Below are 21,804 nucleotides of genomic sequence, written 5' to 3' on the forward strand. Positions count from 1 at the left end.
CTAGAACACAACAGAACTGACAGGTTCCCTATTAAAATTATCCTGTGCTAACCGATAACAGATTTAAGTTCCCTGGAATTCTTTAAGCAGTTCATTCTGAGTTACTCTGAATGGGATTTAGGCCCCTGTCCATGCGTTGGAAGGGAATCACTGAGTTTGAGTTGCAAGGACAGTTTGGAATGGTTGCTGGCAATGCTGATTGGCATCCCTGTTCATTCTGAGCAGTGTAATAGAAATGACAGGTAAACCATCTTCAGTCCTGCTCTCTTGTCTTTGTAAAAGAGTGTGTCTGCCAGAATGGAGGATCTTGTGTGGACAGCAATGGCACCTGTGAGTGCCCAACAGGCTTCACTGGGGACTACTGCCAGTTTGGTGAGTTTCTGTCTGATAAATCTGTGACTGGAAGGAAACTAACTTTTAAATTTCACCTTTAAATTTTAAAATGCGCATCTAGTTTTATATTTTCTGTCTTTAGTGATTGTATAAAGCCAAGACAAAGTGATCAGTGCCACAGGTAATGACATCAGTACATAATTGTTAATAGAAAATGCATATCAATGTTTTACATGCAAGACTTTTGCACACGTGGCATCATAAAGGAATGTCTCCTTTCACTATTTCAGCAATAGGACCTGTATCCCTTCAAATTGTAATTGCAGGAGACGTTCTAATTGCTCCTGTTGCAAACAGGACACAAAGACATAACATTTAATTTTCTCTTTCATTGCACTGTTAGAGTTTGATTGTAAAATGTCCTCCAAGATTTACAAATATTCATATAAAAATAATCCATCAAAATAAAGCCATACATCACCAGGGAAGCTCTACTGATTACATGCAGAACAATGAAGCTCCAACCTCATTCTAGCCCAAAACTCCACAACTGTATTAGACATAAGGTTTCACAGAGGGCACTCTTGTCTTTAGAAGTTTCCCAGACTCCCTGCAGTTCCAACAGACCCTGTCCTGATGGGGGGCCATGCTTAGAGTATGGAGGAACCTACCTGTGCACCTGTCAGACTGGCATAGCTGAGGCTGACCCCAGTGATTTGTATCCCTTTGGTAAGCATGTGATAAACCTCCTAAAAAGTGATAAACCTCATATAAAAAGTACAGGAAAAATATAGGAACAAGTAATAGGTTTATTCCATGCTGGAAAGATACGAAAGAAAACACAACATTTCGGCCGTTGAGCTCCATGGTCAAAACGTTGTATTTCTTACTTCTGTTTTCAGCATGGAATAAACCTATTACTTGTTCCTATATTTTTGTCATGACAACCCGAAAGATTCTCATTCTCATTATGTTCCTTTTCCCATGGTCGCTTTCTCCGGTAACTGATTCAGATATTTAGAAATTCATAATTCCACATTCAGAGTTTAAACAGCAACCACGGTCCTTTCAGTGACGTGGAAAACAGTGATTTTTGTGCATGGGTTTTTTTTCAGTACAGCCCCGATCGGTCTGTGATTCGTCACCCTGTCTAAATGGTGGGCTCTGTTATGAGCGAGATGGTGGCTATACATGTGAATGCAAGCGAGGCTACAGAGGCAAACACTGTGAGAAAGGTAAGGCTGGCGTAATGCATCTGTCCTGCTCCTGTAGGGGCCAGAGAAATTTTCAATTTAACCGCTGTGAAAAGTTCAGTAAGATGAGGAATTCCAGAAGGACTTATCATTTCTGAAAGTATCTTTCATAAGACATGAAATAAACACTTGTATCCCAGTGCTCTCCTGATAAGGGTTATGCCTCATAATGCCTTAGAATGTCAGAGCACAATAGAGTCTGTCACAGATCAGATACTGTATTTGCTAAGTGACAGAATGCCCAAGGAATTTGCTCTGATGTTACAGACAACTATTTGATTCACTATGACGATTTTACACAAAGATGACACTGCATACTGTATGCAGTTATTTTGCAAATACTTAGGGGCTGCCACAAGCATAATTATACAGGCTCTTGGGTGGCAACATTCATATGTCTGTGAGACAAAAACCTGATTGCTTTATTAGATCTATTGCCACTACCAGAGTGGGGAGAGGGAGACAAATGGCAGGCTGGGTGAGACAGACTAGCAGGTTGTGCAAATTATCCAGCACTGGATGCCTAATAAAAATTCCTAGACTTTGGAATGCAATGGAAAGAGGCTCCGTGAAACGAACGTCTCGTATTTGTCCTAACCTTCATGTGAAGCAGTATTCCTCTGGGCTGGAACAGCAGCAGGCCATGCCGTACTCGCATTCATTTTTAGCGCAGCAGTGCAAACTCTGTGTGTGAAGGAGAGTGTTCTGCTCGATTGACGTCCCTTTGTCTCCTCTCAGTCAGGCTGAGTGTCTGTGTGTCCAGCCCCTGTCGGAATGGCGGCTCCTGTCGGGAAGAAGGAGGAGGGTATCGTTGTGCTTGCCCCTACAGGTTCACCGGCAGGCACTGTGAAATCGGTGAGTCCGGATCTCACAGTCCTCCGAGGGATATAAAGTTAAATCAGATAACCAAGTACAGAGTAACGCACCACCCCATGGCTTCCATCGTGATGTTCCTCCATGTAGTGCCCAGCTCAGTAAATCTCTCCCTACCCTTCTATAATAACTCTTGGCGCCTTTGAAATCCAGGCATTGATTTTTTTTCCCTCCTTCCACTCTGAACTGCGTAGGTTGCATTGGCAACAATTGCTACAGTATGTTGTGCTCCAAAGTAAAGCCAAAATAATTAGCTGTGCAAATAACGAGTGAGCCAACCCATCATGTACAGATCTTATCTCAGTAACAACTCCGGTACTCACAAAGACTAGGAAACGAAGGGAGTCAGCCTCTCGGGGTGACACTTCTCTTTCCATTGAGGCTCAGTTCTGCTCTGTTTCTGTCTCAGGAAAGCCCGACCCATGCTCATCCAGCCCCTGTCTGAATGGAGGGACCTGTTTCCATTACATCGGAAAGTACAAGTGTGAGTGTGCTGAAGACTACAGCGGGAGACACTGTGAAAATGGTAGGGGCTCTGCTCAAACACAGTCAGGTACACAGGGTTAACTTCTACTTCACTTTCATTAGATTGTTTTCATTACATATTACTGTACCAATTACATTTTACCGTACTAAAGTACTACTGTACAGTACAGAAAGTAGTGTAAGCCAAAAGGCTCCTTGACCGTTTTCACACTTGTTGTTTTGAACTCACAGATTGCACTAATCCTATATATTATTGTGTATGATCTGAAGTAAAACCTTACAATCATTGCATAGTTCTACTTAAAAGTAGTTAACCAATAGAGAAGTGCACAAAAAGGTGGAAAGAATAAACAAGCTGAACATAACAGGTGGAAAGAATAAACCTTTAACTTGAATTTCTGGGAGCGTGGAACAAGCTACCCAGTTACGTTGTTGAAGCTTCTTTAATGAAACAGCTGGATGATCCTTGGATCATAAACTACTAACTACCAAATGGCTAGACCAGTCAAACGGCCTCCTCTCATTTGTAAATGCTCTTCTGTTCTTAGGAATAAGAGAGAAGTAACTGTGAACATTGTAGGTAGATGTGGAATAAGCTAAAGCATGGAAAGCGAACAAAAAATAATCTTGTGAGAAGCATGAAGATACCTACAGTAGGTAGACAATGTTCTCTAGTGGGGTCCATGTTGATCCTATTGCATGTGAAAGAGCAGCGTCGAGGTACAGCCTACAGACACTCCACACGGTGGTTTTAAAGTTGTAGGGCAGTCTCTGACAGCGACACTGTTGCAGAGTTGGACTGTGGCCCGCCCGTGCAGGTGAAACATGCCGAAGTCCACTACTCCTCGACTCAGCCCGGCTCCACTGCCCTGTACACCTGCCACGCCGGTTATACCCCACTGCCCCGGGCCACACACAGCATCTGTGGGAGCCAGGGGTCTTGGAGCCAGCCCCCTGTCTGTGAGGGTAAGCCACACAGCCATCCCACACGAGCGCTGGCATCTCTGCCGTAGCTCCTGCTATAGTGATTTAGAATATGTGGTAAAGAGTTGGACCCTGCAGTAAATGTACTGAATTTGCGGTAAAGCAGAGTAATGTGAATCATGATGACGTGGATAAAACTTGCTGTTATTTTACCTGTGATGTTTTCCTAGGATTTGCAGGTGGTTAGGAGGTCTGTCTAAAACCATACAAAGAAGGACTCTGTTCCATTCTCTGTGCCCTAATTTGCAGAGATCGACGAATGCCTGTCTCAGCCCTGCCTCAACGGTGGGACGTGCAGAGACAGGATTGCTACCTACCTCTGCAATTGTGAGGAAGGATTCATTGGAACACGCTGTGAAATAGGTAAGAAGGCAGCATTTTTCTTACCAATTAGAGTGTCATATCTGCTTAACATTTTTAAACAGATGTGTATTGAGGGAGTTTAATGGTGTTATCTTGCACTGCATCCCAGGAGGAGGAGGATAAAGGGAAAATAGTTTCATCCTACCTTCGCCTCTCCCACACATGATTGAGCCACCTCTCGAATCAAACTTCATATTCCCTGTTTCTTCTAGTGAATCCCTCAGCTGCTTCTGCGTTCCTACACCAGGACCTTACCTCAGATGTATTTGGTGCTTAGCTGTTGCCTGTCTCAGACACAATGAACTGAAGCATCTGTCTTGCCTTCCCAGAACTGAACGAGTGCCTGTCCGAGCCCTGTAAACACGGAGGGAGCTGTGTGGATCAGCGAGGGTTTTACTTCTGCCAGTGTCCACAGGGCTTTGTAGGCCGGGACTGTGAAACACGTAGGTGTCCAGCAACCAGACAAATAACCCATTGAAGACCACAGGGATAGCCAGATAAAGTTGAATTAATTTTCAATCAATATCCCAAACTGCGTCCATTAATAAAGATCGCATTGATCATTACAATCAACTTGGGCTAATAAAATTAATTCAAAGTAGTAACCATTACTCAAGATGCTGAACTAGCTTCTAAACCTGTCTAGGTTACAAGTATCAAAGACAAATCATGCCTTGCTGGGCCTTTTGCCCAGTTTCATAAAGGCATGAGACAGATTTGGTCTGGTTAGATTTGGAATAAATAACATTGGTCCATTTTCCCCACAAAACCAGTGTACTTGTAAAAAAAGCTCTGTACTGTATAGAGGACACTGAGAAAAAAGTGAAAATGCCTTAAAAAAGAAGTAGTGTTTACCTACTGTATAAGATACTGCTTGAAGTATATAGCATATACTTGCACTCTGATGGAGCTTCGGACTCAGACCTCTAGAACTGCACCAGACTCATGATTAGAACAAGCCAATGCATCTCTATAGCATGAATGTTCTGTTAGTTTCTTTGCATTTGAATGTGTTTTTCCTGATGATTCCTCACATTCAGAGCTGGATGGGTGCGAATCAAACCCCTGTCTGAACGACGGAGTGTGCAGAGGCTACAGAGGGAGCCACCTGTGTGTGTGCAAGGAGGGCTTCATAGGAGACCGCTGTCAGACAGGTATGTGGAGCACCGTCTTCTCAGTGTGGAGCCCTGTGCTTTGCCTGCAGCTCTAAAGCCCTAAGAGGTAGAAAACTGAATCCATTCACTGTATGTGTTGGTCTTGCAAAATTCAGCGTAGGAGCTATGAATTGGATTATAGTAGAGCTAGAACAACAATCTCAACCCCTTTTACCCCATTGTGTACGTTGTTTGTAAAGTTATACAAGCAAACAATGATCTCCTTTATTTCACCACTTGTATTTGCGCTGAGAGCTTTCCATCAAATCAATTTGTCTCTGTCTCCCTCTAGTGGTAGATCCCTGCATACTGCAGCCCTGTGGAAGCAGAGGGTACTGCCGCAGTGACAGGAGGGGGAATTACAGCTGTACCTGCAGAGCAGGCCACACCGGCAGAAACTGCGAGAAAGGTTAGTGTCTGCATTGCATGCATACAAACGGCTGATTAGTCACTGGAAGATCTTTTTAATTACATTTTTTAAATTATTTTTATTTTTTATTTAATTTGTTCTAATCTTTTGTTTGTTTTATAGAGAAATAATGAAATGGAGCACCACAAATTACAAGACAAATTGTACGGCTTTGTTCTACTTGTGTAATTGATCCACACTCTGCACTTATTGCTTGTGCACAATTTCATGCAACAAGGTTTTTGTTTTTACTCAATATCTTGTGCTCTGGTTTGTCGAATGTTCTCTCGGCACGCTTCCTGAAAGGTACTGGCAAGCAATTTTCAGGATTCATGTTGGATGAAGGATCAATGTTCGCAATCGAAACTCTGACATGATCCAGTATAAGAGAGAATCCTAGCGCAAGCCTTGTTATGAAGTCATCTTGAGCTCCCTGAGAGAAGAGCAACTCTCGATCTAGGATCTAGAAATGAGGAACAAGCCTAATTTGTCTATGAACAGCAATAATCCAGTTCATCCTTTCTCATATGGAGATTGTGTCCACAATCAGCCTGATCAGTCAGTTACCTGTAAAGTAAAAAAAAAAATTACCAACGTACTACTTTATCTTTACGCAATAGAAAGATACTTTATCTTTATCAGTTATAGAATTAAATATCAGATTTCTGTGCTATGAAAAGATACTTTACTAAGAAGATTGCTGTCTACTGCTGGAAGAGGCCATGGGTAGGTTATGGGATAGGATGTACAAACTGTAGATGCTGCAGCTCTCTGCATCTCTGCATTCTGCCCACAGCACTAGCGCCCCCTGCAGGCCTGCAGGTGGTGCGGGTGGAGGAGAGCGAGGTGGAGCTGCGCTGGAACTTGCCCAACAGCTCCAGGGAACTCATCAGCGGATTCGCCATCACTTATGTGCCCATGGGAAGAGGTGTCCGGAAAACTGACTTCCTAGACAAGCAGCACTCTTCCCATTTACTCCGTTCCCTGTTGCCCGGATACCTCTACAACATCTCCACGTTCTCGGTCAAGCGCAACGTCCACAACAACGACATCAGCCTGCCTGCGACCACACTGACACGCACCAGTGAGTGGCTGTAGAACTGCGCTCACGAGTCCTCTCTCACTGACAGGAAGCGGAGGGAAGGATGGCCTCACTCCCTGCATTACAATCAGAGTGTTTTGTTAAATTCAAATTCTTTGTGGTTCCAAATTAGCCAGCCTGCTAAAGATCACTTTATTGACCATATACAGTTTCACCGTGGTGTGGTGGCTCTGTGGCTAGAAGGTTATGGGTTCATATCCCGCGTCCGGCAGAGGAATCCTACTCCGTTGGGTCGCTAAGCAAGGCCCTTCACCCCAACTGCTCCAGGGGCGCTGTATAAATGGCTGACCCTGCGCTCTGCGATGCGCAGTGATGTCACCGTAATAGTCTCCCCTTTTACGCTCTGAAATTTGTTACTTGAAAGATGTCGTTCCGCTATTTCAGGCAACTTTTCTGGTCTCTTCAGGGCCTCGCAGGGCAGAGAACGTGCAGGTGGTCAGCGCGTCCTCCTCTCGGGTGTCAGTGAGGTGGAGCCTGCACCCAGCCTGGCACGCCTCGGTCAGCCAGGTGCAAGTGTCTCTCACCTCACCTGACGGCAAAGGGGAAGAGTCTGTCCTGCTCAACAGCAGCAGCTCAGATCACACCTTCAGGTGAGGAGCTCGACTTGGATATTGAGGAGTGGGACTGGGTTTTATCTGGACATGTTTGGCAGGAGAATCTTTCTACCTGATCGGGGAAAAAAAATCACGTTTTATGAATAATACAGTAAGTTAATTCATTAGGAAACACTCTTATAACCTCCCCATTGGTAGAACTGATCATTTGGCATTTATTACTCTTTTATTGTCAACTTGTTTTGCATATTTGTAAAGGGGAGATGGTGATTGTAATGGTAGACATTTATCCATTGAATCTAACTGACTTATTGGCAGGTGTTCCTCATTATTGACCTAATTTGTTCCTCTCAACATATCTGTAAATCTAGAGGGCTATTTTTTTGTACTACAAAATATACATCAAGTGCCAGGCTGTCTTAAAATAAAACAGCTAGAAATTCAGTAGAGGTTTGCCATAGGATTGTGTTTCATAGATTGAGAAACACTGAGTGAAAAAATCAAAAGACTGTGAAACATGAAAAGACTTCTGTACAGCAGTATATACTTTACCAACTATTTGACCAGCAGTATAAATATACAAGAGACATTCAATAATCACAGAGCCTGACTGTCAGGAGAATATTCATATTGACTGATCTGTTGCTTGTCTTTTACCCATCTGGTACTCAGTTCCCTGCTCCCAGGTCAGATGTACACCGTCGATGTGCTGACACAGAGTGGCCAGAAACCAGACGAGCTGCCCTCCTTCAGCCACTCTGCTGGGCCCCTCCACGTTTGGACCAGTATGTCAGTCAAGGGCTCATGTTATCCTCAGATGCCTGCTCTGAGCTGTAGAGAGTCGACAGAGAGGCGAAATCCAGCCAAGAAAAGGAAATTGCATTTGCTGTGGTCAGGCCCACCCAGAGAAACCCTGAGTCCTGGCATATCATGTTGACTGTTGGCCCTTTCATCATTTCTTTACTTGTCAAATTCATTTATTTTGAAACCAATTTCTTGATATAGCTGTACTTTACTGACATAGAAATTCACCAAATTACCTTTTTTTCTTGTTATTTCTGGGGGTCCTACTGAGCTCAAGGTTATTAGCAGGATCATTTAAAGAGAATTAGAGAGGAACATAAGTCATTCAGAATTTGTGTTGTTGTTTGGGCTTGTTTTTCTAAAATTATTTTTATTTTTTGTTCCCTGTGAGTAGGTATCTGTACATAGCTGTATCTGAACATAGTGAGGCACCTCCTAAACTGGGACACTTTTTGTTTCTGTCACCAGAACCCCTCCCTCCTCAGAATCTTTCTCTGGCCTTCGTTACTGCAACATCAGCCCAGGTAACCTGGGACCGGCCTCCCAGAGGATCCCTGGATGGCTATGTGGTCAATGTCACACGGGGACTCAACACCAAGAGCCGGTACCTACCCAATGGGAAGCTGACAGTTTACACACTGCGAGATCTGGTCCCTGGACAGCAGTACTGGTTTTCCATCACTGCCGTCCGCAACACGGAGCACGAACAGATGCACAGCCTGCCACAGCAACTTGCCATCACTACCCGTGAGTACTTGCTAATTCCCACTCACTCACTGTTAAAGCAGGTGAACCAAAGGCCTGACACTAAACTGTGCACTTCTTCTCCCTTTCAAGCATATCAAAGGCTCTTAAAACATGCAACTCTTCAACTTTTGGCCAGAAAAGCTGGGTGGAAAAGTGATTCACATTTACCAACCCCATGTCTGCACACGCTCCCTGCAATTCCAGGTGGCCTCATGCAATAACTTGCTCTAGATTGTTATTATATCCTCATCAGTCATTGCTATAAGCTAGAATCATTGGCATTAGTCCTTTAGCTTTTGATTTTAAACAATGGGGTCTTTTCATGCCCCGTACTCTAAAGGCTGAGAATGTCACTTCAATTGGCAACATCCCACTCAGCAATGATGCCATGTGATTAACTCTTAAACCCACTTTTCTGGCTCTAGGCCTAGCTAAGGAATAACCCTAAGAAATTTGTGCTTATATGTTACACATGTGCTGCTAATTACTGGACAAAAAGGGCCCTTTTCCTTTAGACTCACCTCCTCTAAAATACCTTGCAATTTGTTTGCAGAGTTCAATATATTTTGTCAGTTTAAACAGTTTTGAGCCTGAAACCTCTGGTTAAATTGTCTTTTCAGCAAAAAGAGAGAGAAAGAAAAATAAAGGGAATAACACAAGTCCTTAGAGAGTTCTCTGATGAAATACGTACCTTTAGGCATAAGCCTGTTTGCCTTTGTCTTCCTTGGGGGGGACGGCAGTGATGTCAGAGGAGAGAGCTAGGAAAAGAGAGAAGCCCGCTACTGTGGGACGAGAGCTCCAGGTGAGCCCCCGCGCCCCCAGCCACCACCTCTCCGCCACCCTGCAGCACGACCCGGCGCTGGTCACTGACCGGGACAGTTTTGAGGAGCTGCCCAGGTATGCAGGAGCAGGTGATCGAGACGTAGTCAGGGTTTCAACCTGACCACAGGCAATAAAGACATGCCTGAAATCACTACACTGCAAGCAGGGGCAAAATTACTCCCTTGTAACTGCTTTCACCTAGAGTTTGCAGCAGAACTGGTGTAGACAGGCCATTCTTGCTATTCGTGGGCATGAATGAAAAACTACATGATGTCATAATGATTTAGAGCCACAACCCACTGAGGCAGTTCTGCTTGCTTCCTGCTAGAATATTATACTGGGATACAAAATTTATAGGTTTCCACTTCGCTTAAGGTGAACGGAGGGCCTAATGCCTGCATTTTCCAGTGGTAGAATGGAGGCGAACTGTGAGGACCTCATGCTGTCCAAGCTTGGCCACTTTATTTTGTCTATACAGTAGTTCCTGTGGCTTCAGAGGAAATGGAGAAAAAGCATTGTTTCTATTTGCAAGTGAATTAACGCGTTTTAAAATTGAGGTAGTAAAACTTCCTCTAATTGATTACCTTTCGACTTCAGATACACTGAGCTCATTGACGGCAGAGGGAGGATAACAGCCAAGTTTACTAACCTGCCGGGGAAGGAGATCACACACCGTCCAAGTAGGTATCGAGCTTAAGAGAGTGGTGACTAGAGCCCTGACATGCCCTTTATAGAAAAAATCGCCCCTTTGGGAAAAAAAGGCTTTGACCCTGCAAGTAACTGGTCCTAAAGTCATTGCTTGATCTGAGGTGCTGGTAAATTTCAGAAGCTGTGGGCTCTTGGAGAATACTTTAAGCATGGCGTAGCTATGACAGGGGACAGTGCCTGCTCCAGGGCAGCACTCACTGCTGTTTTAATTTCTAGAACCTGAGTCACCTGTCAAGTTGGAGAATATAGAAGAAACAACCAACAGAATCAATCTTGCACTGGAAATTCCAGAGGAAGGAACCAGGAGACAAAGTGGTAGGCCCTCCCCAAAGCATGATTTAACATTAGTGTTGAAAGGTTTCCACCGTGAGGCCCCTGGGTGCTGAATTATATTTCTTCGGTTTTCTTTTTACAGTATTATTCCGAAATGTGTTCTCAGTCCTAATGGCCCCCAGTGGACGACGGTTTATATTAAAGAACTGCCACATGATCTGGAAAAATTGCCAATTTCCATTAATGCTCATAAGAAAACAGCATGACTTTTGTGTTAATGAATGAACATTTCAGCATAGTACAATTGTGCTTTCAGCTCGAAAGGCTGCAGAAGGCTATTAATAAAAAGTTTGACTCAGAAATCAGAGATTGCATTACATCAGCTCCTGCCTTTTTTTCAGTTAGAACATAACCACAATGCACTTAACGTCCATGTCACTGACAGCTAACTGACCAGTCATGACCTGGCGCATGTGACAATTTGACAAATCTGATTTCCTAGCAAGTATATTTGAACAATCATAATTAAGGACTACTGCAGAGACAGTACTTAAGTAAGCAAAAAACAGAGAAAAAAAAAAGAGAAGCGAAACATACGAGACAGGAATGTGTCTGAAACACAAACCATAAGATTTGTACTGATTATAGATAAAAAAATACATTTTGGAAATAATTTATTGAGCCTGCTTAGGACATTAGATGGGTATACATTTTGTTTTAAAGCTCTGATGCTCTCTATGTTTGTAAATGTTTTCTTTAATGTCTTTCTGTAGTTTATGTATTTATAGAAATGGTTTATTGCTTTGTTTAATAATTATTCATTTTGTTTTCATTAGCAGTTACACAGAAAATGACAGGAATCATGTATCTTTGTTCAGGTTTTTCTTACATGTCGGGGTATCTAAACATTTTACATTTATTTTAATAATTTGCTATCTTCTATACAGTTAGTGTCAGGGCATGATGCTGTAATGTTTATTGACCTTGTACAGTAGTTGCACAAAACTGTTCCAATCTTAATAAGAAATATCTGCATTAAGTATGCTGCTAATTGATTATTAATGTGTTCTTTTTTTCCATGTGTTTAAATACACTAATTTTCAGGGAAAAAAGATCTTTCATTGCTAGATTAGTCTTGGAGATGTATTCATTTGTCGTATACCTCAGAGTTTCTGCAGCTTCAGAAGAAATAGAGAAAATTCATTATGCTAGTATTACTGTAGGAGAGTTAGCAGGGTCAAGGTAGATTTGCATTGGCTTGAGATTGACAGAAATCTTACATATTTTGGTGAAATCTCATGGGGTGCGTTATCCTGTGCAGTGCTTAACTGGAGCTCATGGTACTTGTGTTCCAGAGGCTCCAAGAGACTGCAGGACAAGCCCCTGCCAAAACGGTGGAACTTGTGTGAAGGGGACTGACTCTTTTGCCTGTGACTGCAGCGTGGGATTCAAGGGAAGGCAGTGCGAGCTCTGTGAGTAGCTGTTGATGTCGCTGCAATCTTTTTCTTCAAACTGAAGTGAAATGCTTTGATTTTTGGTGAACCTACGTCTTTTAGAATATTTAAACTTTACTGACATCTCCTCGGTGATGGCAACTTAATCAGCGGTAACCATTTTTAACCAGGTTCAGACACTCATTATTGAGTGTCATTATTCAAGGGCAGCCTGATCTAGTTAGTGACCGCTATGATGTGCATTTGACTTCTTAATGATGAATGTCACTGCACTCAGAAGCAAAAGTAACGTTCTCCTGGCCTGTTTCTCTTGACCAGTTTTATCCCCTATCTGTTTAAAAAAGGTCCCTGGTCTTCATGGTCTATCTATCGTATTTGCTATGAATTGTGGCTTGAAATTCAATATCTAACGAACGGAACTCAGATATCAGAAGAAAAACAACATTCCTCATTATATCTTTAGCACTGGTACTATCAATGATCATTCAAATCCCCCATCTCCATGTGTCTGGCTCCACTTGTTTAGCTTAATAATGAAGACACAATCATTAATTTCAAAGATGCCACATGTCATGTATGTTCATGGTATTTCTTCAGGGACTGTGTTCTTATTTCCTTCTGGGGATTTTAATTGCAGTCTGTCAGCGAGTTCCTCATTCCTGCACTCGCCTGTACTCTGAAACAAAGACAGTGCCAGTCTGGGAGGGAGGTGTTTGCCACTACCTGTGAGTACAGTCTGGAAGACTGGGATACAATGCTCTTGCACACTTTGTGAACTGATTTATAAATGCTTTTATCAACCTTATTTTTAGACAGTTTGACAGACAGGAATGCCTGTTTAACTGAATCCTTTTAGAATTCCCTTGCTAGACTCCCCAGTCACATGGTGCTCCTCAGTCACATTGTACTGAATTAAAATATTCCTTTTATCTGTGTTTTTTAGTCTTAAAATTATTGGAAGGCAATATAAGCCAACTATTTTCTGAAGAAGGGGGTGTTTTGAAAACCTTAGAGTAATTGCTGATAGGGGGTTGTAATTTATGTTCTTGTGCAAGTCAGGACTTTGACTGGCTCACTCAAGCACATTCAACCTCTTGTTGTTAGACCAGTTCAGTGTGGTAATTGCCTTGCTCAAGCATAAATGATTGACTCTATTTTAGAATCCTCTGTGAGTCAGACAGGGTTTTTTTTAAAGAATTAAACTGTTCTCTGGCCTATCCATTTTTCCCTCAAACATGACAAGATTCTCAGTCACTGCTGATGAGAAATTTCCCCATAACATAATCCTGCCACCATCACGCTTGACACCTTGGATGGTTTTGACCAGAGCATATACTCTGCTGGGCTTGTACCTGCCATAAGTTTTTGCATTAAGACAGAATTTTACATTTTTGTCTCATATGAACATCAAACCTTCTGTCAGATACTGTACATGTATCTGCAGTATATATCTCATATGAAATATAGGATTATTCTTTATAGGCTTCTTTCTTGCCACTCACCCATACAGGCCAGCGTGAGACTCTAGAGACTCTCGTCTCAAACTTAAAACTTCATAAATCTTTAAAAGTCAGTATTTGACAGTGGCAGTCCTAAACACTTTCCTGCTTGCAAATCTGCTCAGTTTTCAAGGGCAGCCTGATCTAGTTAGTGACCGCTATGATGTGCATTTGACTTCTTAATGATGAATGTCACTGCACTCAGAAGCAAAAGTAATGTTCTCCTGGTCTGTTTCTCTCTACCAGTTTTATCCCCTATTTGTTTCAAAAGCTCCCTGGTCTTCATGGTCAATTTGTCATATTTGCTATGAATTGTGGCTTGAAATTCAATATCTATCGAACGGAACTTAATTACACAAATGCATTTGCTCTGAAGTCAAGATAAACCACTTAGACTATACACAGACAGAGACCATAAAACTGATATTTCAGACTGTTCTTTTGCATATAAACTGATTTACGATTGCTATAGAAAAGGGGTCAGATACTTATGTACTTGAGAATAATCTAATTTACTTGTGTGTCATGATTACAAGCTCAGACAGCAATACAAGAGAGCAGAAACTTTACAGAGGCCTGAATACATTTCAAACAAACTCCGTATATCTTTCAAGCATGTGGTACCTGCATACTGAATTTTCTATTTCAAACCATACAGGTATAAACGAACCTACAAAATCCACAAAGACATTTGTTACAGGGAGATTTGCGAGCCACTTCTACATAAGAAGACTCCAAGTAAGTGGATTCTAGCATGCATTGAAATCACTTCATCATGTTCAAACAAAAATTGCTTAAGACAAAAAACTTTTTATGCATGCTTCATTCATTAGCCTTGGCACCCATATGTAATGCTTAATCCAATCCTTAATAGTGCCTGGGAAGAAGACTGTAATGACAAGGGGCTGCCACTAGTGGTCACTTGCAAAGGGCTCTACCTGTTCATGGTTTTCTTAATTACTGATTGAGGAATTTGCATGGTGCTTATTTGTATAAAAGATTGTGGTGGACGTTTTTGTCTGAGTGTAGTTTGGAATTTAGCAACGAATAGGTAGAAGAGCAATGTCAGTAGACCGGCAGTTGCAGTAGCATGTGGTAGTCTCTGGGCATAGTTATATATAGGTTTTGTTTATCTTTACTTAATTTAATTAAATTAAGCCAGGAACCTTCAATCAGCATCTGATTTGAAGAGTGAAGAGTGAAGAGTTTCATATAGTCTACAATATCTATTATAAAAGCAGGCTTTGTCGTTTACGTATTTTGAGTTGTTATCAGCAAGCACTGAGTAGTGTCTGTATCCACTGCAGCTTGAATTGTTGTTAAGCAAGCTAGTTGATTCTATATATATTGTGAAGCCATTGAGATGTGAAACGTGCAGTTTTTTTGAAGACGTTTGGGTTTTGTTCTTCTTATTGTCATCATTTGTACTTTGTGAATGTGAAGAAGCTAAATAAAAAGTGAGGGCAAGAGAGAAATAGATCAGTGTGGCCAACAATCCCTTTTGAATCTGAAAATGTGTCATACAGCTAGTTATAATCCGGAACAAAGTGGTGTCTTAAAACAAATCTCTCTGGTATTCTTTCTGATGAAATAGAAACTGTTCTCAGTCACAATGCATGTAGGAGATCCAGGAAGTGTATTGACAGTAATGAAGAGTAGACATCCGTTCACTGTCATCTACACTTACAGCATCTGTTGTTTCTTTTCCTACATGAAAACAGCCTTGTGAGCCTTGTGAAATATAAAAAACCATTAAATGAATCAGTTAGTGTAAACATCAATTTATATACATCTACAAATCATAAAATATTTTCTTCTTAATTTTCCTTTTTTCTTGCTTCCAACACAGGAAACAGAAGGACTCACAGACTGCAGTGAAACTCTGGTTAGTATTTTTCTTCTTGGCCTTACAGAAAAGATGTTTTCTGTCCCTGGAAATACAGTAATCACTGTGAAGTGGTCAGAAGTATGGATGAATACATATTGTAAGACTCATCCACAACTTCAGTCCCAGGAGATATATTGTCAGTTGTTATAATTAGAAAAACACTGCACACTGAATGCATTCTCTCTGTAACACTTGTGTCCACTGGCCTAGGGCTGTGAAGACACAAGAGCTGCTGTTTTATTAAAATAGTTTTAGTTCTAAAATTAGAACTTTAAACTTCTAAAAGAGTATTCAAAAAGGAATGGGAAAGCACAGTATCTGTACCTATGGTGCCATAAATTGGTTTGGATTTTTTTTTTCTTCAGCACGTACTGTATATGGCTATTAACTTGAAAACGTTTTTTTTTTCTTTTGAAACCTAATTTTCTCCCAAATACTTGAAGGCAATAAAGAAAAACGATTTAGCTGAGTTAAATACTTGAACAAAACAATCAAAATACCTATGCATCATGCAAGCAAATTAAAAAGTATCATTCCATTTACTTATAACTGGCAAAGTAACTTGGTACTATTCACAAAATATTTTTTCTAAATTAATGTAAAATATGCAAAAATTAGTTTCTGACCTCTGGGTCATTTAATAACCCCTTTAAGCAAAGAGCAGTAATGATTTGTATATTATTGCTGCAAAACACCTACTGGGCGATGAAACAGACGTAGCTTTGTTTTCTGCATTTCAGTGTAAAGTGCGCCCTCTACTGGCCAGACAGGAATATGTCGCAAGATTACCTATGAGGCAGGAAGTCGAAACCCTAAATGAGGTGTTTGATCAACCAGTGAACGTGTTTCTGTGTTGCAGAAGGCAAATGATCTTATTGACGGCTGAGAGAAAAAAAAACCAGGAGGTTGCTTTGCAGAGTAAAATTCAAATTACTTTTCATTCATTCTTTTTCTTGCAGGTAGCCTTTTTGTCAGAAAGGCCAGTTTGCGGGATTGGATCTCAGGGGATAAATTTGATTTTCCCTGATGACTTCTACCTGAGAGAGTTTCCATGGGCCATTTGGAAAACAATTCCAGCTTTAGGAGACGCTCGTCACCAGTCAATGTAAATTGAGCTGTTCAATGAATAGTAACTCTAGGCTAGGGTCATCACAAAGTTTGCTGCTGGAGACCACATCAAAAGTTATCTTTCCTTGATGTATTGCCAGCTGTGTACACTCTGTTCATTACTTCCACATTCCCAGTTATTCTCGAGACATTCCTCCCCTACTGAGACATTCACTGTGCTGCATCTTAAAAGAATCAGTGCCTTTGGCCAACAGTTGAGGTGGCCAAATGGGGCTCCCACATGTTCATAAGGGACCCAGTGTCACACCTTCCCTAAAAGAGAGCGAAAACTCAGAACATTTTCAAAAGAGGGAATCCCAGAAGCCAAAAGAAAATAATCTGGACAGCAAAAGACACATCGCTCTTTCTCTGAGCTTCTTTTCAGTCCCACTGGAATCATAGGATGTTGACTCACCATCTGTTAAGAGTGACATCATCTTGACATGAACAGCTTGTTCACGTTACGCACTCTCTTTAAATACACTGCCTTTTTGTCAGGACTTGCCTTTCTTGCTAGATTTTGGATGACCCTAAATCTGCAAAGCATGTGAAACAGATCGCGCAGAAGAAGTAGTATTTAGTCCATTCTAACATTTTGTGGAATGACTCACAAATAGTACAATAATCCTATAGCAGAGCACAGATCAGCATTGAAGATCTTTGTATTTGGAATATAGGTTGAGCAGGATAGCCGGTGACCACAAATGAACGTATTTGGAGTATCTCATTAAGTCACATCATTATTCCAGTGAATCTTTTTAGTACCTAAAATAACACCTACCCAAGTAGATGGAAAAATAAGCACTTTAAGGAGTGCTTTAATGCTGAACATATAATAATAATAATAATAAGAAGAAGAGTCTCAGTTCTGGGTTATGAAGCATTTTTTGTTAAAAGGCTTTTTTTGTTTTATTTTCCTGTGTTAGTGCCTGCAACAGTTTTCATGCACGATAGAAGAACATTTGTAAATCATAAGTCTCTGACTTTATGTTTAGTTCCATAAATATTAGTGAACAATAAAATGCTAAATGCTAGCTGATTTGAGAGTCAGTGATGCAGGAGAATGTACAGTATATAATATTAAATATAATAAAGCTATGGACGAAGAAAAATGTGTATTTTTAGTAGTCATACTACTAAAAATCCAAAGAAGGGTATTTTTTAAATTGGGAGTACTACTTAATAGCATTTAATGCTGCTTCCACTGTACGATCAACAATTTCAATTGTATAGCAAGAATCTACGCAGGTTTAGTTTGAAATAAAAACCTAATCTTTGTTTAAGTGCTTACATTCTTGCTATGCAGAAAGCAGCATGTTACTGTGTGAATACTGACTACATCTAATATTTAAGCCAGGCTATTCTCAGACAATAGCTTATGTACATAAATATCGTGAAAGAAGTATTATGAATTCCAAACCACCAAGAACCATCTTTTTATGATTAATAAAATGTATTTCAAACAGCAAAAGCATTTTAGATCTGTATTATTATACTGAGTAGCACCTGAAAACGGTGTATACTAATATTACATTGATTACATATAAAGTATGTAATACCTGAAACGTATTATGCATATATACAGCTTTCATGCAGTAGTAAATATGATTGAAGTGTTATAGTTTATGAAGCGCAGAAACGTTCAAAAGTGAAATTACTTGCAATTCCTAATTACTACTCTGGCCTTTAAATAAAAGGCGTCTGATTTCAAAGTTCTAATCAAATTCAAAGTTATAATATGTATACAAAACAGCACACAGCTTCTTCAGTCTGTTAAGAGACAATTGACCATAAAAGAAACATCAGGTGTGAAACTGACATAACTGAGATGTACAAAACCCGGACAATGTTCCACTGAAACATCCATCTGGTCCACTTAAATGAAAATATAAATTGCGTGTTAATCTAGGATTGGCGACACTTCTACTTTGAGACATAGTGCAACTGGGACAGAGCTGAAGTAACTAGAAAATGTGTTTGGAGCTACAGTAACTGCAAAGACTGGCAGAAGGGATCTGAAATGGGAAAGGCAACCTTAAGAGGCAACTGCAGCCTAGACATTTTGGGACAGAATAGAAAAGCAGCAAAGAGCTTTATATTTTAGGCAAAATGGTGTCAACACTACATGGAGTGTGCTCCTTTGGATCATTACTGGATAGAGAACAAGTGGTCACACCTGATCCTAGGTACAAGTCCTTTTAGAACTAGCGATGTATATCCTACAAATATAACCTCAGAGGAGGTATGCAAATTGACTGTTTTTTACAGCATATCTGCAATGTCCCTTGGTGAACCAGTAGTTGGCTGGGTCAATTCCCCATCCTCTGCTTAACAACCCCACCTCACCACCACTTTTATATTGCCCTTAGCTCACTGGAGAACAAGAGCACATGGAAATGTTTTACTAGATGAAATGCGGAGATGTTGCTGGGCAAAAAACTTTGTACTTTGGTTGCTGTTTAGTCCAGATGCTCTTTGTTAGAAGAAACTTCAATGATATCTTGATCTCACTGCCTTTATATCCTTAAGAACAAAAAAAAAAAAAAAAACAACACAAACCGTCTGTTCTAGCTATTATGTAAATAGTGTTTATAGGCTGTTTTTGTAGGTGAATATTTTAATAATAAAATGTTAAAACATTTGCTTTTTGTGTACCATTCTGTTTTGTTTTGGTAAATGAAGGATCCTTGTATTTTATTTGGTGTTAATACTTAAAAAATAACTTTTGAAAACTGATAAAATCACTTTTAGAAACATGAAAGGTGTTTATCTTCTGTATTTTATTAGACGTATTAAGTAAACAAAGTATTTAATACCAGGTGGAGCGGTGGCACTGTGGCTAAGGATCTGTGCCTGTGGCCGGAAGGTTGCCAGTTCAAAAACTGTGGCCAGTTGGGCCCCTGAGCAAGGCCCTTAACCCCAGCTGCTCCAGGGCCACGGTATAAAAGGCTGCGCCCTGACCCCCAGCTTCTGTCCCTGCCTGTGTGTCTCATGGAGAGCAAGCTGGGGTGTGTGAAAAGACAAATTCAAGAATTTGAATATGAATATACAATTAGTTGCTTGCATGTACCAGAACACTGCAGGTGAGGAGTGTAATCCAGCAGGATTCGGAGAGAGCCTTTAAATCATTACTTTCCAAAGGCCTGGAATAATTTAATCATGGTCACATATACAGGCGGTGTGTTCAATTGAGTAACTTAGAGATCATTAGGAACACAAGACTATCCTTCATTCCTTAGAGACCAGTGTTCCCTTCACTGAAATCATTACTTTCTGAATTGATTAAACAAGTCTTCCTAGTCATTGGGTAACAGTTACTTTTAGACCTAAACTATAGGAGTAATGAGACTGAGGCTCTCCTGGACCAGGATTGGAGACCCCTGCTGTAGATCCATTACCAGTCTGAGTTTGTGCCACTACCAGAAAGAACAAATGTTGTGTCCTGGTTGTTCGTGGGCATCATATACTGAGAGATATTAAAAACACAATTATGAACAAGTAGCATATTCATTGCTATTTTTCACAAGCTGTCTACTGTTCTGTATTAAAGAGAACCCTCATCAATACATGCGCTGTACCATGGGTAAGACCAGACAGAGAGGTGAATATGACAGAGTTCATTTAAAACAAATATCAAAATGACATACCCAATTCTAAATAATAGAGCATTTTGAAAACAGATTTTAAAAGGCTGGTATGCAAAGTATGCGTGATGTGGATGCAGAGAATGTGTCACCATGCTGCAAGGCCTGAACATGGGAAAAGAAGAGCCTGAAAAACAGCTGTTTGTTAGTAAACTGTAAGGCATGTCAGAAATACACACAAATATTCTAGAGCACAGAATCACCTGCAAGGTTCAGCGGTCTGAAACATTAATATGAATGGTCAAATGTCGAGAAAGAAGGTAAGATAGCTTGAAACTCAGATGTTGAAGGTAAGAATTCTCATTGTGGAATTTTCTCAAAGCAATGATGTACCACATAATGCAAGGCTGCAGGAAATGGACTGTAGGAGAATTCTAGATCTGCAAAACGCTGCTCTGCTAATCAGACAACTTACACTAGGAGTGGCCCTGAGGGTTCAAGGTGGCTGACATTCCGCAGTAGTCAACAGGCATTTGGAGAAAATAGGCAATAAACCTACTGTAGTTCAGGTGGGTAGCTGCGTCAGCATGCGTAGGCTCCAAAGGAACAACAGGTTTATTCCATGCTGAAAAAAAAGAAGAAAGAAAACACAACGTTGTGTTTTCTTTCTTCTTTTTTTTCAGCATGGAATAAACCTATTACTTGTTCCTAATAAACCTACTGTACTTGGTGCGCAAGGATCACTTGCGAAGAAGCAAACGAACTGCAATTCTAATAATAAACCACTAGGTGTCCCTATTAATTTGGGTAGCCGAGCTGGACTTCAGATTTTGTTTTCAAACCTGAAAATGCGGGATGCGTTTTATCAAAGACACCTGGACAATCTTGTGATCGCTGGATTGGCAATAAATAGCCACAGTTAAAACGAAGATTACCTTGTTTAAAAACGTGTTTAACAAATACGCAGCAACATATTTAATGGTGAAGGCATATTAGATTAGATTGTGTAAGCTAATGGAAATCGAAACACGTTTCTGAGGTTATTGCAAATATAGAAATTCAAACAGCGCTTCACCTTAAACAGAAAATGTACATTTTTCCCCATTGGCAATTGCGTGGATTATTGCCATAAAATAATAATATTTCATTGAATTTATAGAGTGCATTTCAATGAGGTATTTATTGTATTTTTTCTGTTATTGAAAAATCAGCTCCAACCACCCCAAAGAAGCAGGTGTTGTGTTTTTTTTAAATGTTGACAAAAAGTGTTGTCTTTGAGGTAAAGGTTCTAAGCAAGAAGTGTTGTTTTTCATACTCATTGCCCTTAACCTGCGACTTTCTTTTTTTCGTTGTTTCCTCTATCTTTAGCTGTACAATTGAAATCTAAAGTCATCTGAAACGAAAGAT

The 21,804-nt window shown here is 40.6% G+C and overlaps 1 protein-coding gene across 1 annotated transcript in view; it reads left to right on the forward strand.

The window, feature by feature from the left end:
* sned1 (sushi, nidogen and EGF-like domains 1) overlaps positions 1 to 17,123 on the forward strand; it is a 38,945-nt gene extending 21,822 nt beyond the window's left edge. The window contains exons 11-32 of the mRNA XM_088913387.1: positions 283 to 372; positions 928 to 1,062; positions 1,449 to 1,568; positions 2,325 to 2,441; positions 2,869 to 3,012; positions 3,738 to 3,911; positions 4,179 to 4,292; positions 4,622 to 4,735; positions 5,333 to 5,446; positions 5,739 to 5,855; positions 6,652 to 6,939; positions 7,364 to 7,547; positions 8,184 to 8,296; positions 8,784 to 9,062; positions 9,803 to 9,959; positions 10,482 to 10,564; positions 10,809 to 10,907; positions 12,221 to 12,337; positions 12,957 to 13,044; positions 14,477 to 14,556; positions 15,668 to 15,703; positions 16,666 to 17,123. Of these exons, the coding sequence (XP_088769513.1) occupies positions 283 to 372; positions 928 to 1,062; positions 1,449 to 1,568; positions 2,325 to 2,441; positions 2,869 to 3,012; positions 3,738 to 3,911; positions 4,179 to 4,292; positions 4,622 to 4,735; positions 5,333 to 5,446; positions 5,739 to 5,855; positions 6,652 to 6,939; positions 7,364 to 7,547; positions 8,184 to 8,296; positions 8,784 to 9,062; positions 9,803 to 9,959; positions 10,482 to 10,564; positions 10,809 to 10,907; positions 12,221 to 12,337; positions 12,957 to 13,044; positions 14,477 to 14,556; positions 15,668 to 15,696 (2,756 nt within the window). The 3' untranslated portion in view covers positions 15,697 to 15,703; positions 16,666 to 17,123. The remainder of the gene's footprint in view (positions 1 to 282; positions 373 to 927; positions 1,063 to 1,448; positions 1,569 to 2,324; positions 2,442 to 2,868; positions 3,013 to 3,737; positions 3,912 to 4,178; positions 4,293 to 4,621; positions 4,736 to 5,332; positions 5,447 to 5,738; positions 5,856 to 6,651; positions 6,940 to 7,363; positions 7,548 to 8,183; positions 8,297 to 8,783; positions 9,063 to 9,802; positions 9,960 to 10,481; positions 10,565 to 10,808; positions 10,908 to 12,220; positions 12,338 to 12,956; positions 13,045 to 14,476; positions 14,557 to 15,667; positions 15,704 to 16,665) is intronic.
* Positions 17,124 to 21,804: the final 4,681 nt, after the last annotated feature.

The sequence above is a fragment of the Atractosteus spatula genome, chromosome 4 (genome assembly GCF_055471065.1).
Source record: "Atractosteus spatula isolate fAtrSpa1 chromosome 4, fAtrSpa1.hap1, whole genome shotgun sequence".
In the NCBI taxonomy this organism is placed as follows: Eukaryota; Metazoa; Chordata; class Actinopteri; order Semionotiformes; family Lepisosteidae; genus Atractosteus; species Atractosteus spatula.